This window comes from Dreissena polymorpha, chromosome 15 (assembly GCF_020536995.1).
Source record: "Dreissena polymorpha isolate Duluth1 chromosome 15, UMN_Dpol_1.0, whole genome shotgun sequence".
Taxonomy (NCBI): Eukaryota; Metazoa; Mollusca; class Bivalvia; order Myida; family Dreissenidae; genus Dreissena; species Dreissena polymorpha.
Window position 1 is genome coordinate 39873065 of NC_068369.1, and position 17838 is coordinate 39890902.

A 17838-nucleotide genomic window follows, 5' to 3' on the forward strand; every position below is an offset into this window, starting at 1 on the left:
AAAATATTTAGTCGTCAGCATGACATTTCATGGTGTTTCATGGCACCAGATACAAGTAAGTTGAATTGCCATACTGCATAACAATTTTGTTATGAAGGAATTTATGTGAAGACATATGAGGTGCACTGTGGGAAACTGGGATGCATATCAAGAGTTGAAATTGAAACTCCTGTACCTCAACAAGAAATGTTACACAGATACAGTTGTTTTACTCTCAACACTTGTGTGTTCAGTGTCATCCCAAGCTGAAAGGTTCTTTTCTCCTACAGCAGGTAAATAGGTAGAACAAACCTTCTTGAAACGAAACATCACCCAGATACCAAATGCATTAAGCCCATGTTTCCCAAACATCACCCAGATACCAGATGCATTAAGCCCATGTTTCCCAAACATCACCCAGATACCAGATGCATTAAGCCCATGTTTCCCAAACATCACCCAGATACCAGATGCATTAAGCCCATGTTTCCCAAACATCACCCAGATACCAGATGCATTAAGCCCATGTTTCCCAAACATCACCCAGATACCAGATGCATTAAGCCCATGTTTCCCAAACATCACGCAGATACCAGATGCATTACGCCCATGTTTCCCAAACATCACCCAGATACCAGATGCATTAAGCCCATGTTTCCCATGACTCCCTAAATAAATATGTTTTTGAACCAAAAGAAAGCTGCAATAAACCAGGAGTGCAAAAAAAATCCTATTCCCTTTTTTCCTATTATTTTTTAATTCTCTAAATTATTATTTTGTGTCTATAAGATATTATTGTCAACTTGTGCATCAATACCCCTTATCACATCATGGTAGGATATTAACATAAACTTTGTACAGTATGCACAGGATGCCCTCGACCTGTATCATAAATATTGATGGGGACAATACAAGTCTAAGAAAAAAATATGAGTGCATATACCCGCATGTTTTCCCAGCAAAGCCGACATTAACATAGAGAAGGTCAGGGTTCACGATGCGCCGGTATAGGTCAAGGACGGCGCTCACCGTGCGGCGCTGTGCCAGTACACTGGAACCGCCACCCGTCAGCAGCAGCAGGTTGTCAATCTGGCGTTGGGAAACATAGCAATTAAAAATGGCTTAATGCATATGCGTAAAGTATAATCCCAGATTAGCCCGTGCAGTCAGCACAGGCTAATCAGGGACAACACCTTCTGCTTCTTTTATGCAGCTGAAACAATATGACATTCAAACTTTTTTTATACATTCTTTAAAATTCTGCTTTAAAATTTCAGAATGATTTATTAAGATCCGCAAACTAGGAAAGTTACACTAATGAATAGAATGTCAGCAGAATATGAAAATGTCAATTAAAATCAATCAACTTATTAACTTTCATTTACATCAGCATTGTTTTCTTTTGTCAAATTCAGCCCCACTCCCAATCTCATAAAGTATATATTTTTGCAAAATAATGGCCTTAAATTCCCAATTGAAAGTTAAGAAAAAAGATTTTTTAGAATCTACATTTAATTTATTTCCCTTTACAGCTCTTTAATTTAGCTCTACCTAAGTAAATAATTATAAATAATGGCTGTTAACTTTGTAAAACATGCATGTCCCCCATATGGGCTGTCAGTTGTAGTGGCAGCCATTGTGTGAATACGTTTTGTGACCTTGACCTTTGACCGAAGTTTCATGATCCTAGGCGTAAGCATTCTTGAGTTATCATCCGGAAACCATTTTACTGTTTCGAGTCACTGTGACCTTTACCTTCGACCTAGTGACCTGACAATCAATAGGGGTCATTTGCCAGTCATGATCAATGTTTCTATAAGTTTCATGATCTTAGGCGTAAGCATTCTTGAGTTATCATCCCCAAACCATTTTACTGTTTCGAGTCACTGTGACCATGACCTTTGACCTAGTGACCAGAAAATCAATAGGGGTCATTTGCCAGTCATGATCAATGTACCTATGAAGTTTCATGATCCTAGGCGTAAGATTTCTTGGGTTATCATCCGGAAACGATTTTACTATTTCGAGTCACTGTGACCTTGACCTTTGACCTAGTGACCTGAAAATCAATAGGGGTCATCTGCCGGTCATGATCAATGTACCTATGAAGTTTCACGATCCTAGGCCTAAGCGTTCTTGAGTTATCATCCAGAAACCATGTGGTGGACGGACCGACCGACATGTGCAAAACAATATACCCCCTCTTCTTCGAAGGGGGTCATAAATATAACATTAAAAACAACACAAATTCCCTTATTTTAGTAAAAACAGTGCAATTTTTCCCAAAACACAAAGCCAAAAATACCATTCCAAAAATGGTGAAAGAAAGAAAGTATACCTGAATTCTGTCTCGTAAATGGTCGTACAGGATATCCATAGGTAGGCCCTCCTCAAACTTTCCAGGCACGCCTTGTGAGAGGTCCGCTCCTAGAACGGCGGCCATGTTTTCCAGGATGGTGCCGGGGTCAAGGTCCACGATGATGTAACGTGACTCTGAGCTACTGAAGGCAACCAGGACGCTCTCCTCACAGGAATACTTGCACATCAGGCCTAGCAAGACACTCACTTCACGCATCTGAAATAGTACACAAAAATGCAGAATAAACTATAAATGAGCCTCTGTCTGGAAAAAAGGGGCTTAATGCAAGTGCAGACCATACAGGCTAAACAGGGACAACACTCTCTGTCTAAACTGGATATTCTCTATGAAGAGACTTGCTTAAAGTAACAAAAATTAAGCGGAAAGTATCGTCCCTGTGCAGTCTGCACAGGCTAATTTGAAATGAAATTTTACGCACGTACATTAAGCCCTGTTTTCCGAGAGAGAGCCATGATATTTTATTCATCCGATACATTCAAACAAGACCAGCGCACTCTCACATAAATGTGCCTCACTTGCACATGAAGCCAACAGGACACTCATTACACTCATCTGAAAAATAGCATGAAAATTATAAAAAATTATAAGATTATCTTAAGATAATCTTATAATTTTTTTTAAACTATTGCAAAAAATATGTGCTTAGACTTTTAGAAGGATTTTTTTATCAGTTATCCCTCTTCCATATTATTTAACCTATAATTTTCCCTCTTTCATTCCATTGTTACATAATTACTACAGCATCATCCCAAAAGTTTATTTTCTGGTAATAATTAAACATAAGTACAAGGATGTAAATAAATACCAAAATTATTGTTATTATACACCTAAATAAATTGTGCGTACATTAGTAGTGGATACATATGATAATCAAGTGTATTCAACTGACCAAATCTGTTATGTTTCTTCATACATTGTATGTAAGAGACTACAAACATGGTTGTTTAAACACAGGTACATCTTACAATTGCAACATGAACACAAACAGATCATAAAAGACTCAAAATCAAAATGTCCTCATACGTGTAATTATTATTTATGGTCTAATAAACAACCCTCTCTTGTTATGTTATGTACCGCATTACTAGTGTACCCCTTAGGGTACATTAATGGATGATTTATAACACATAGAATTGTCTATATGCTGGTCAATATATAGTTCATTTGTACCATTATTATTTGTCGTTTTCAACAGTTATATCATGGCAGTCAGTTTACCCACTGACCCTTTTCATTGCTAAGCTGGTTTATCAGAACTAAATGACAACGCTTTACACAAGTAACTAACAACTGCATTTAAAAAAGTTAATCCCTAAACAAACTAAGCTTGCCAGTCAGGTAAAGTCTGTGCATAAAATATTGTCCCAGATTAGCTTGTGCAGTTTGCCTTCCACTTTTATGAAATTTTCGGTTTAAAGGAAGTTTTTTTTCAAAAATCCAGTTTAGCAAAAAGTGCCATGCCTGATAAGCCTGTCCCTACTGCACAGGCTAATCTGGGACGACACTTAACACAAATGCATTAAGACCAGTTTTCCCAGAATGCATTTCAAATGCTTAATCGATGGCTCTGAACTCACGGTACTTTGTTTGCCCAGGCCCTTGTTTAAGCAACATTTCTGAACTTGTTGGCGTTTGTTTATTGTAATTTTAAATTGGCTGTTAATGTAAAGAAAATCACAATCCAGATTCAACCTTTTTAATAATGTTCAAATGTTTAACTGACAATTATAAACAACAATAATAATGATGACTTCTACTGAATGTAACTATTCGCGGTGAAATCACACGACGTTGCAACAATATCACAACAGAACTCACAGTTCTAGGTTTGCCAAAACCCTTGGCCGTTGTACAAGGCACGGTCATGTTGGGTCCAACGTCACACAGGATCACTGTGCGACCTCGTATGGGCTGGACATTGTACACCGTGGCTATCTTTACTGCTGTGTCTAGGGCCTTGCGGTAGCGATTGATCAGCCCATTATCAAATGGTGTCTCCCTGGTAAACAAAATCCAGAAATTGATGAAACATGTTTAAAAGTATTCTAATAAATTATGCAAACAAATATTAGTCTTGCTCTGGGAAAATCGGGCGTAATGCATGTATGTCAAGTGTCATCCCAGATTATAGTGCATGTATCTCAAGTGTCATCCCAGATTATAGTGCATGTATGTCAAGTGTCATCCCAGATTATAGTGCATGTATGTCAAGTGTCATCCCAGATTATAGTGCATGTATGTCAAGTGTCATCCCAGATTATAGTGCATGTATGTCAAGTGTCATCCCAGATTATAGTGCATGTATCTCAAGTGTCATCCCAGATTATAGTGCATGTATGTCAAGTGTCATCCCAGATTATAGTGCATGTATGTCAAGTGTCATCCCAGATTATAGTGCATGTATGTCAAGTGTCATCCCAGATTATAGTGCATGTATGTCAAGTGTCATCCCAGATTATAGTGCATGTATGTCAAGTGTCATCCCAGATTATAGTGTCATCAGTTATGTCAAGTGTCATCCCAGATTATAGTGCATGTATCTCAAGTGTCATCCCAGATTATAGTGTGCAGTCCCCACAGGCTTATCAGGGAGGACACTTTCCGCTTCTATGGTATTTTACTTTTAAAGGAAGTCTCTTCTTAGCAAAAATCCGGTTTGGTCAGAAAGTGTTGCTCCTGATTAGCCATTGCAAACTGCACATGCTACTCAGGGACAACACTTTACATACATGTTAAACACCCTGTCAAACTGCACATGCTACTCAGGGACAACACTTTACATACATGTTAAACACCCTGTCAAACTGCACATGCTACTCAGGGACAACACTTTACATACATGTTAAACACCCTGTCAAACTGCACATGCTACTCAGGGACAACACTTTACATACATGTTAAACACCCTGTCAAACTGCACATGCTACTCAGGGACAACACTTTACATACATGTTAAACACCCTGTCAAACTGCACATGCTACTCAGGGACAACACTTTACATACATGTTAAACACCCTGTCAAACTGCACATGCTACTCAGGGACAACACTTTACATACATGTTAAACACCCTGTCAAACTGCACATGCTACTCAGGGACAACACTTTACATACATGTTAAACACCCTGTCAAACTGCACATGCTACTCACGGACAATACTTTACATACATGTTAAACACCCTGTCAAACTGCACATGCTACTCACGGATAACACTTTACATACATGTTAAACACCCTGTCAAACTGCACATGCTACTCAGGGACAACACTTTACATACATGTTAAACACCCTGTCAAACTGCACATGCTACTCAGGGACAACACTTTACATACATGTTAAACACCCTGTCAAACTGCACATGCTACTCAGGGACAACACTTTACATACATGTTAAACACCCTGTCAAACTGCACATGCTACTCACGGACAACACTTTACATACATGTTAAACACCCTGTCAAACTGCACATGCTACTCAGGGACAACACTTTACATACATGTTAAACACCCTGTCAAACTGCACATGCTACTCAGGGACAACACTTTACATACATGTTAAACACCCTGTCAAACTGCATATGCTACTCAGGGACAACACTTTACATACATGTTAAACACCCTGTTTTCCCAGAGCCAGGCTCTTATTGACTTTAAAGCTTACACACCTCTATAGGTTTCTTTTTACATTTCATATTCTTAATGCAAAATTATCCAGTCTTAAAATTTAAGAAGTGTATCACTCGCACTCACTTTGGCTTGGAACCCTTCTCCTTCTTTCTCTTCTGTTTCACTGCCCACCAGTTTTCAGCTGTCAGCTTCTCCTTCTTAGCCCCTCCTTCCCCAGCACCGCCCCCTCTGCCCCTCCCTCTGCCCCTGCCCCTCCCCCTGCCTGACCCCCTGGGGGCTGAGCTTGAGGGGGTCCCCCCTGTACTGGTCTCCTCTACAGCTGCCTGGACAATTGCTGCTTCTGTAATGAGGAGCTTTTCACAGTATGGAAAAAATACCTACATCCCAATTGCCACAAACAATATGTAGTGATTCTTCATATGAGCCTTGTTCTGGTAAAACTGGGCTTTATGCATGTGCGTAAAGTGTCGTCCCAACTTAGCCTGTGCAGTCTAACTGAATTTTCGTTTAGAAGAGACTTTTTAAGAAAAATGCAATAAAAGTGCTAAATGTCATCCCTGATGAGCCTGCACAAGCTGCACAGGTAATTCTTTTAAGGCACTTAATGCTCATGCATTTATCCCAGTTTTCACAGAACAAGATAACCATGATTAACAAGAACTTTTCAAATAAAGGACAAAGACCTACATCCAAGTTGCCACGTGTAACATGTAGCGATTTGTAATACTCAGGTGATAGAAATAATAATTTGAAACAAGAGGGCCTGGAAAGCCCAAAGTCACTCACCAGAGATTCCAAGGAACTAACCTGTTCTGTGCAGCCCAAGATATCTTTAGAACAAATTTTCAGACCAAGTTTCATGAAGATTGAAATATAAATGTGACTTTTAGAGTGTTAACAAGGTCTTACTATAGCCTCATAGGATAAATGCCCCGCCCCCTGGCAGCCATGTATTTTAACAGTCTGGAACGATTTTCATACTCATCCAAGATATAATTCAAATAAATATTCTGACCAAGTTTAATTAATTTTGGATAATATTAAAATGTGTCTTCTTGAGTGTGTTACTATACCCAAATTAGGAAAAACGGCCCGCCCCCTGGCAGCCATGATTTTCAACCAACCAGAACCATTTTCGAACTCATCCAAGACATCATTGGGAAAAATCTTCTAAGCAAGTTGTATGAAGATCAGACAATAAATGTGGCCTTTAAAGTGTAAACAAGATTTTACAATAGCCATATTAGGGAAAATGCCCCGACCCCTGGTGGCCATGCTTTTCATAAGACCAAAACCATTTTCAAACTCATCCATGACATCATTTGAACAAATGTTCTGACCAAGTTTCATTAAGATTGGACTATAAATGTGACTTTAAGAATGTAAATAAGTTTTTACTGAAGAGGTATAAGGAAAAATGCCCCATCCCTGGGGGCCATGTTTTTCAACCAACTGAAACCATTTTCTAACTCGTTCAAGATTTTGTTGAGACATTTCTGTTAAAATGCCAGTCAGAGTTACATAACTTTGCCTGCACAGTCCCCTTATGATAGTTAGTAAGTGTTGCAAGTATGAAAGCAATAGCTTTGATACTTAAGGAATAAAATGGACCTAAACACAAAACTTAACCAAAATTTTCAATTTTCTAAGTATAAAAAGGGCACATAATTCTGTCAAAATGCAGGCCAGAGTTATCTAACTTTGCCTGCCCAGTCCCCTCATGGTAGTAAGTAAGTGTTCCAAGTTTGAATGCAATAGCATTGATACTTTCTGAGAAAAGTGGATCTAAACGCAAAACTTAACCGGACGCCGACGCCAAGGTGATGAAAATAGCTCATAATTTTTTTTCAAAAAATAGATGAGCTAACAATGGCTCCGGACACACAAAAAAAGCATTTTTTCAAAATACGAAGGGCCATAACTCCGCTATTATTCGATGGTGTATAATGCCATTTGGAATGCATCATCCTCTTATCCATATATATACTCATACCAAGTTTCAATGAAATTTGCCAAAGCACTTCCAAGATATGGCTCCGGACACAAAAGTGCCGGCTGGACGGACGGAAGGACGGGCGGACAGACAAAGCCAAAACAATATCCCTCTGCCTATGGCGGGGGATGAAAATAAGAAACCATTATAACGCTTGTCAGACACTCGAAAATAATTGGACTATGCGCACAGGCTAGTCAGGCTTTGGCTTTCTGCCTAAACTATATTTTTCCTAAGAAAATACTTCTTTAAAATGAAAAATAACATTTTCCTAAGAAAATACTTCTTTAAAATGAAAAATAACATTTTAGCGGAGAGGGTTGTACCTGATTAGTATGTGTAGACTGAACAGGCTTATCTTTAACAACACTTTAGGCACACGCATGAAGCCCAATTTTCAAAACACAATCCTTATATTCATATTCATGAGATAGAACAAACACAATTGAAAAGGGGCATAATTTAAGCAACTTTAAAGCCACACACCTTGAAATGATATACATGTCAATCAATACATATAGCTGCAACTTGAAAGTGTGCAAAATTGTAATAAATCTTTAGCCTAGTAAGCAAGTAATTTATTATTTTTTTTAATTTTCAAACCAAAAGTAGGATTTCTATACGTATATGTCTATTCCGACAAACGCGATTATTTTAAAGATTTAAAGCGCAAAAAAGACGGATTTCTACCTTGTCACCACCAGATATGTTCTTATTGGCATAGATAAAATTAAATCTATAGCCTTGTTAGCAAGTAATTTATTATTTTTCAAACGGTACGGCTTTTAAAACCGAAAGTAGTATTTCTAGACATATACGTCCATTTTGACAAACGCGATTATTTTTAAGTTTTAAAGCGCAAAAAAGACGGATTTCTACCTTGTTACCACCAAATATATTCTTATTGGCATATATAAAATATGTTTCTTATTTATACTTAAATTTACTATGCCATGTATTTCATTTCAAGGTGTGTGGCTTTAATGCAAAATAATAAAAATAAATGCACACACAAACAGCGTCATATCATAAGGAACTATGCATGAAAGTTTGAAAGTTGTATGTTGACAAATGTATGACTTCATTCATGAAGAAGTTTGTGTTTACATACGGACAGACATTCTTAGTAAATTGAATATACCACCCCTGTTTTGTTGTTCAGTATATAAAATGAGATATTGTAATTACACTTGTCAGAAACTTAAAAATGAATTGTTTTTCATGTTCAAAAGTTTAGATACTAAAAACTATTCTCAAAATACACAAAATATTTTAGGACACATTGAAACACACATCTAAGGCCCGTAACTTTGCCAAAAGTCAATGGGCCAGAACGAAATTTACACTTCATATGAAGGTCATATAGGTAGACTCACATAGTAAAAATCAGCTCAATATCTGAAAGTGTTGCATGAAAAACCTTCAGAAAATGTTTATTATAGAGAAATGTCTAGTCCAAGGCCCATAACTTCGCCAAAAATCAATGGACCAGAACAAATTTCACACTTCGTCTGCAGCTCATGTAGGTGGACTCACATATAAAAAATCAGCTCAATATATTGAAACATTGCGTAACAAACCTCCAGAAAACAAAATGCCAAAAGGACAGACTTAAAGACAGACGGAATACTGCTATATGGCACCCTATTAGGGGCATAAAAAGATATACGATTAACTCACGGGATTTTTCATATTCCAGTAACAGTTGTTCCAAAACTTCGTAGGCAGAGAAAAATCTGAATGGAAATTGCTTGCTGTTTATGACTTGTTTCTGAAACAAAGATGCACAATGATTTAATTAGAAGCATACACTACTAAGGGGTTTAACGATGGCATTTTTAACCCCCCAAATTGCAATTTACCAAGTTAGTGCGCATTATTCATTTACAAAACGCTTTTCTCAGTACTAAATTGCAGAAATCATTGTGCTATCCTAAATATCCATAATAGAAATTTTGAATTTAAAATTCAGGTGAGCTTTATACATGTTTAAAATCAATATAGCAGCATAGCATACACAAAAAAACATTTTGTCAAAGACAAACATAAGCACATATATGCAATGACAAAAACTGAAATGTTAATGTGTTTTCTGCCTAATTTTTTTTGCATTGACGTGTTGCCAAAAAAGGAACACCTTGAAATACTCCTCTAATTTTGGGCTGTTATATTTTGCTTCTTTAAAATCAAATTGCATTTGAAAAACAGCCCCTTTGGCATCATACATAACCTCTCAGAAATGCTAAAACATGGCATTCAAAGTTCAAAGCATTTGACATCGTTGGCATTATAATGTACCATACACTGGATATCCACAAATGGCCTGGTAAACAACATTCTTTGTTTCAATTGTTTCCAGCTTTTGTTTGATGCAATAGTTCTTATTGTAAATCGTCACATAGGTTTAGAAATCCCAGTCTGTAAAAGTTTCCATTATCCACATAATTGCTTTTAAAGAGTAGTTTCTGTGGCACTTTCAAGAATTATTAAACAAGTACTTTAGTTTTAAGGAGCAAATTATTCACTTAAACTGCCTTAGAATTTTAAATATTCACTCTGCCGACAAATTATCCAATTTTTATGCAATTTCATGTGATAAAAGCTTTGTTCAGATAAAACAGGTATACACAGTTTCATTATTTCTGGGACATTCAAGTTCAATATGTGATGACCTTGGAAATCTGCGTCTTATAAATGCATGGTTAATTTAGGAACTTTTATTGTATCTGATATGGAAATCTTAATCAGATGAGGGCGGGGTAGAGCTGGGGAAGGAGAGGCTAAGAAGGAGAAACTGACAGCTGAAAACTCATGGTGGGCAGTGAAACAGAAGAGAAAGAAGGAGAAGGGTCCCAAGCCTAAGTCAGTGCTAGTGAGTTTCCTGCTCAGCTATCTCAATGAAATACCATTCTCCAACTCAAAAACCTTCTGTGCTGTCAACGCCATATTTTACTTAAATAGACTAACAACCAAGACCATGATCAGGTCAATATATACAGGCTACAGCTGGTGATAATTTCCTAAACAGAATGTTCTTCATGAAGAATGATGAACATAGAGGCCAAGTTTGACTTAATTAAAACAATTCTTTCATATTCTAATTTAATGAATATTCTTTATTTATAAACTTAAGTTTAAGAATTGTTTGTTGAAAACAGACCAAGAATAAATCTATGTATCGCCAACCTAGTCCATATAAACGTACTCCCAGAGCCTTTGATGATTTTTGCTATGGCGGCTCTCTTTGGGTTATAAAGCCGAGAGTTAAATTATTGCAACTAATCGCCAGCCATACCTCGTCAGTGAGTCGTCGTATGACCCCTGTGTGATGCTTGTGGGATATGCCTGCCTTTATCAGGTTACGCAGGTTTCGCAACATCGCCATGAATGGAAGCTTCTTGTGGTCTGAAACAGACAGTATTGTACACAGCTATTACATGTATATTAGCTGATGAATGGAAGCTTCTTGTGGTCTAAAACAGACAGTATTGTACACAGCTATTACATGTATATTAGCTGATGAATGGAAGCTTCTTGTGGTCTGAAACAGACAGTATTGTACACAGCTATTACATGTATATTAGCTGATGAATGGAAGCTTTTTGTGGTCTGAAACAGATAGTATTGTACACAGCTATTACATGTATATTAGCTGATGAATGGAAGCTTCTTGTGGTCTGAAACAGATAGTATTGTACACAGCTATTACATGTATATTAGCTGATGAATGGAAGCTTTTTGTGGTCTGAAACAGATAGTATTGTACACAGCTATTACATGTATATTAGCTGATGAATGGAAGCTTTTTGTGGTCTAAAACAGACAGTATTGTACACAGCTATTACATGTATATTAGCTGATGAATGGAAGCTTCTTGTGGTCTGAAACAGACAGTATTGTACACAGCTATTACATGTATATTAGCTGATGAATGGAAGCTTCTTGTGGTCTGAAACAGACAGTATTGTACACAGCTATTACATGTATATTAGCTGATGAATGGATGCTTCTTGTGGTCTGAAACAGACAGTATTGTACACAGCTATTACATGTATATTAGCTGATGAATGGAAGCTTCTTGTGGTCTGAAACAGACAGTATTGTACACAGCTATTACATGTATATTAGCTGATGAATGGAAGCTTCTTGTGGTCTGAAACAGACAGTATTGTACACAGCTATTACATGTATATTAGCTGATGAATGGAAGCTTCTTGTGGTCTGAAACAGACAGTATTGTACACAGCTATTACATGTATATTAGCTGATGAATGGAAGCTTCTTGTGGTCTGAAACAGACAGTATTGTACACAGCTATTACATGTATATTAGCTGATGAATGGAAGCTTCTTGTGGTCTGAAACAGACAGTATTGTACACAGCTATTACATGTATATTAGCTGATGAATGGAAGCTTCTTGTGGTCTGAAACAGACAGTATTGTACACAGCTATTACATGTATATTAGCTGATGAATGGAAGCTTCTTGTGGTCTGAAACAGACAGTATTGTACACAGCTATTACATGTATATTAGCTGATGAATGGAAGCTTCTTGTGGTCTGAAACAGACAGTATTGTACACAGCTATTACATGTATATTAGCTGATGAATGGAAGCTTCTTGTGGTCTGAAACAGACAGTATTGTACACAGCTATTACATGTATATTAGCTGATGAATGGAAGCTTCTTGTGGTCTGAAACAGACAGTATTGTACACAGCTATTACATGTATATTAGCTGCGCTCTGGGAAAAGGAGGCTTTATTTTTTCATATGAAAGTTACATATTTTGTGTGGTATTTCGGTGCCTTTTTACTTTAATTGGGTAAATTACGGGAAAAAAATATCAACAAAACTGAAAAAGGGGAAGAAATTTTCCAAAGTAAGCTTGAAAATTGGAGAAAATTACATCATTTTAAAGAAATTCTCTTAGGGGAAGAAGTCTTTCTCTTGTGGAAGGGGCCTATATAAGGCCTTTGCTAAAGAAAGAAAAAAAGCCCTGATTCTATTCAGGGTTCATTTTGGGAAAGCTGGGCTTAATTTATGTGCGTAGTGTCATCGCAGATTAGCCTGTGCAGTGTGCTTTGCGCATAAATTTGATTTTCTTTTAGAAGAGACTTCCTTTAAACGAAAAATCCCATAAGCAGGCAGTGTTTTTCCAGATAATTAATCTGGAACAACACTTTATCCACATGAATTTGCCTCCATTCTCACAGGAGGCTCATATGAATATGTCTTAGTGATATCATAAAGCAGGGCTTTTTCTTACTGTTTAGAATATGACCTTTCCCAGTGGAAATGAGAATTTTAATGTTGCTGAATTGGGAAAACATTAACTTGTTGAAGAAATGATTTAGGAAAAATTATTTGATAAAACTGAAAACAGAAACTCCCTATGAATGTAAACAAATCATAAAAATGGTTCTTACAACTTTATAAGTCTTTATTTGTACATTGAATTAATGTTTAAAAACATTTTAGATTTAAACCATCAATTTTTATTTTGGATACAGCTTTGGAAATTAAGATAGTTTTGCTATTGGGAAAATAAAGGCTACAACATGAGGTTAGAAAATGCCATGTAAAGTCACTTCTGCAATGATGTTTGTTTGTATGACCTTATAAAGGCTACACATTGAGGTTAGAAAATGCCATGTAAAGTCACTTCTGCAATTAAGTTTGTTTGTAACATTCCTGTCCTAATGTCTAGGATTAGCTATGAATGTCTATGTAGAGTCTGATGATGCAAAAAAAACACAACCTCTTCAGCAACCCATTATTAAATACAGCCTCATTTTGGGAAAACAGGGTAAATGCATGTGGGTAACGTGTCATCCTGATAAGCCTGTGTGACCTGTTTAGGCTAACCTGGGATGACATACGCACAAGGATTAGGCCCAGTTTTCCCAAGTCAGGGCATACAATCATTGAAGAATATGGAGCCAGGGCCTGGGTCATAAAGCTCCATGGGAAAAAACAGGAGAAAGCTCCTTTAATTCAAGGTACTGGCTATTTCATGCTCAGGTATTTTACAATTTAAATGTTGCAAAACTGCAAAACAAACAAATACTGCGATGAGCAATATTTTATCCTTGTGTAAATGGAATTAAATTGCTTTCAAAAAAGTAATATAATCTGAAGGTTTTATTTGTGCACAAATTAAAATAAACTTTCTCTTCAAAGATTTGGTGAATAACGGCAAAGGTAATTAAGTATAATTTTATTCATGTTATTAGCATCAAATTAATTTAAACATATTTATCTATTAATTTAAGTTCACTTGAATCAAAAGCATAAGGATTATTTAAACACTGTTGAGTATGTTTCCTTGGTAGAACCAATACTTGCAGTCGTTAACAAAGACCTAAAGAATTCTCCCACAGTCGGGAACTTACCTATGACCTCACGGTTGCTACTCAGACATATCCACTAAGTCACAGCTACCTACATAGTTTTACATGAATTGTTAACAATGCACAATGTTCGTACCCAGCAGTTCTTCCCATGTTTTTGCCTTGTTCCCCTTCAAGGACACCTGCGTCTCCCAGGTCTCAGGTATGGGAAGTTTCATACGCTTTCCCGCCCTCTCCCCCTCAAACGTTCCGGGCAGACGACTACGGTAGAACTCATCCATTGTAGCTGGGTATCTGTAAACAGTGAAATCATAAGAGTCTTGCTCTGGCAAAACAGGGCTAAGTGCATGTGTTTTAAATGTCCGCATTCCGCACAGGCTAATCAAGGATGACACTTTCTGCCTAGACAAGACGAGACTTCCTTTACACAAAAAAACTTAAAATTGGAAAGTGTCAACCCTGACTATTAGCCTGTGCAAAGTGCACAGGCTAATCTGGGACAACACTTAAGACAAATTCAGTTAGTGGGTGCACAGCAATAAATACGTGAATTCAACAATTAGCCTTGGTATATACAGACTATTGTTAAGTAAAAATAAAAATTTGAAAAATGTTTAGGAGCTTCTCATAAAGCTGGTTTATTAAGACTTTCTTTCTTTTTTACAGCAAAATTATATTTACATAAAAGCATGTTTCAGATGCATAAAACACTAACTCAAACTAAACTGTCCATAAAATGTATCACTAAACCTTGCTTTTGTGAGCCTGGTGAAAAGCCGTAAGTATATTATACAAACATGACAACATCTATATGCCTTTCACATCAAAATAATTTTTTTAAATAAAATTCATTTTAATTATTTAATACTTACCTGTTATCTCATGCTTCTCCTTTCCAAGGGGAATTAACTCATCCGGAATTTTAACTGGGAATCCGCCACCTCAATACCGTAATACAGGCCAGGTTAAACATAGTGCAATGCAACCTAGCCGAAAATCGGTAACCAACCCTCAATATTCTTTCAATATATATACAAAAAATATTAATCGAATAGCGGGGTGGGAGGTGGGACTTACCAATAACAGGTAAGTATTTAATAATTAAAATGAATTTTATTTAAAAAATTTGTTTTAATGTCATAAATACTGACCTGTTATCTCATGCTGATTTTGCAGCTGCGGTGGGAAGGTTCGTATATATTTTCCCAACACAGTAGAACCCATAAACAGGGTTATCAGCTAATGATAGCAAAACCCTAAACAAGGGTTATCAAGTAATCTTCGTTAAAACGGTATTAATTATGACTTCTCGGACAAAGTAATATGTCTATGTCGTAAAGAAGACACTACCGTTAGTGAAACCACAACAAGCCCAAACATATACAAATTGTATTGTTGGCACTTCAGAAAACGAAGATAAAAAGATGACAAAGGTGGTCGGATTCCTCCAGAAAACAGCTTAGAGCACGTCAAAAAGTGGGGTGTGATTAATATATGCCCACTAAACAGACAGAGCTCTTAATTCATGCGGTCAGATCCTAAAAAGGAATGAATCCTTAGATAGAGATAAGAGTAACTTTCCTTAGTCGAGGTCTAACCCTGAGAAATAGAAGCCGCAGACACATCTCCCCCCCCTTTTAGGGAAATGAAGAGTGTCTTTTGAGAACTCAAATGGACTTCCGACTAACACTGCTGAGATAGAACTTCAAAGCCCCAATTGCCCATAGCAGTTTATCCTCATCTTCATGACTACCAGTTTAAGAAAAACTTGGAAACTTGAAGGTAGAAGCCATATAGAGGACTTGATATTAAGCAAGGAATCCTGGCTGACACAACAAAGTGAAGACGACATTAGATCCAACTGGAATTGGTTGTATTCAACAGAAAAAGCATGAATTTGACTTCTCCATATGGTAAAAGCCATAATAAGAAGGAAAACCGTCTTAAAATTATATTGGAACTGTTAATAAGCCTGATGAAAAAGGTTCATAGGAAGCTCATAAAGCATCCCAACATGTACCACAAGCCAAAACCGCTTAAGAAGGTAAAGGAACGAAAAACATAGTGTTGACGTTCCATAGTTTGGATCAGTTCCAAAATAGGTAAGACAGCACAGAGTTGTGATGACTTACACAAAACAAGGTATACGAAAGCATAATCTCTAACCTTTGATGAAGAAAAGAACAAATTTCCTATCATCAAGAAAAAGATGAGAAAAACCTCTATGTATCTAGCAGAGTGATTAAGGTAATAACTATGCTTTTGAATACCCAGTCAAAAAAGAATTTCCATAGAACCTTTATACAGTTCTGATGGAATTATCCTTGCACAAGTAACAAGGATTGAAACTCTAACAGAAATACGATCTTCTGTAGAGATAACTAAAAGTAAATAATGGCCAGACATGTAGTGGCACATGTTTGGATCAGTAAAAATATGTCTCTCTGAGATATGATATTCGACCTGTGAAGAAGTTTCCTGAAAATAATTGTACAGGAGACTTAAAAGGTCGTAGAACCATAATTCCATGGTTCATTAAGTATATTGCATGAAATTATGGCAAAAACTCAGTTATTCCAAAAACTCACCAAGAAGGCAAGATATTCCAGTTATGTCAAGTGGACGAATGTATAACAATCGCACACCCTGCTGGATCGATTTCTGTGAACTGCATTATTGACGTTGTTCAGCATACCGGTATATACTGCAATATACGATCGCATAACGCTAATTACTAGCGTTTGATGATAAACAACATTCTTCGATAACTATGCATCATTTTTTGTACGCCATGCAAAATCACTGCCGCGCATGCGCAATTACATTATTTGAACCCAACGGAAAAATAATTCGACAGAAAGAACTGCAAGACAAAACGTCCAACAGGGCGTTGAGACGACATGGTATGAGTAAGACGATAGAGAAAATTTGTTGTTCTTGCAAAGAACGAATAAGTTCCTGATTTCATGATACAAGGAGTGATAATATGATCACCTCTGTGTCTGTAAGTAAACCACGACTGATGTGTGATAGTTGAAACCATCACAAAGGAATCGTGAAAATGTGTTGTAAATGAAAAACAGCATAAAAGAATTTTCGCTTTTCAAGATGTAGATGTGCAGGTGATATTCATTAGGATACAACATAATTGAGAAAATCAAGATACGTTGTTCTATGTGATCGTCCCTAAGCTTCTATGCTCACATCTGTATAAGATGTAAGGAAGGTTGTGGTAGAATGAACTATATTCTTGCCAAGATAATCTTCTAGTCTAGACACCACTGAATAGTGGTAAATAATGACAAAAGGATGGAAATCTGTGTCATTGAATAATCCCGAGATTAATACAATTAACTTAAAAATAAAGCTGAAACAGACGTAAGAAAAGACGTCTCAGCAGAAAGACCGGTGACCGGACCGGTAAATACCGACCGGTGACCGGAACCATTTGTCAAGGATGGGTGGGCAAAGAAATCACGGCAAACCGAACTTTCCCACTCCA

The 17838-nt window shown here is 37.0% G+C and overlaps 1 protein-coding gene across 1 annotated transcript in view; it reads right to left on the reverse strand.

Moving 5' to 3' along the window:
* The window catches only part of LOC127859704 (telomerase protein component 1-like), a 118531-nt gene that overhangs the window by 71510 nt on the left and 29183 nt on the right, over positions 1-17838 (reverse strand). Inside the window, exons 9-15 of the mRNA XM_052397212.1 lie at positions 14473-14630; positions 11277-11386; positions 9662-9752; positions 6112-6328; positions 4178-4358; positions 2318-2554; positions 923-1068 (exon numbers count right to left, since the gene is read on the reverse strand). Of these exons, the coding sequence (XP_052253172.1) occupies positions 923-1068; positions 2318-2554; positions 4178-4358; positions 6112-6328; positions 9662-9752; positions 11277-11386; positions 14473-14630 (1140 nt within the window). The remainder of the gene's footprint in view (positions 1-922; positions 1069-2317; positions 2555-4177; positions 4359-6111; positions 6329-9661; positions 9753-11276; positions 11387-14472; positions 14631-17838) is intronic.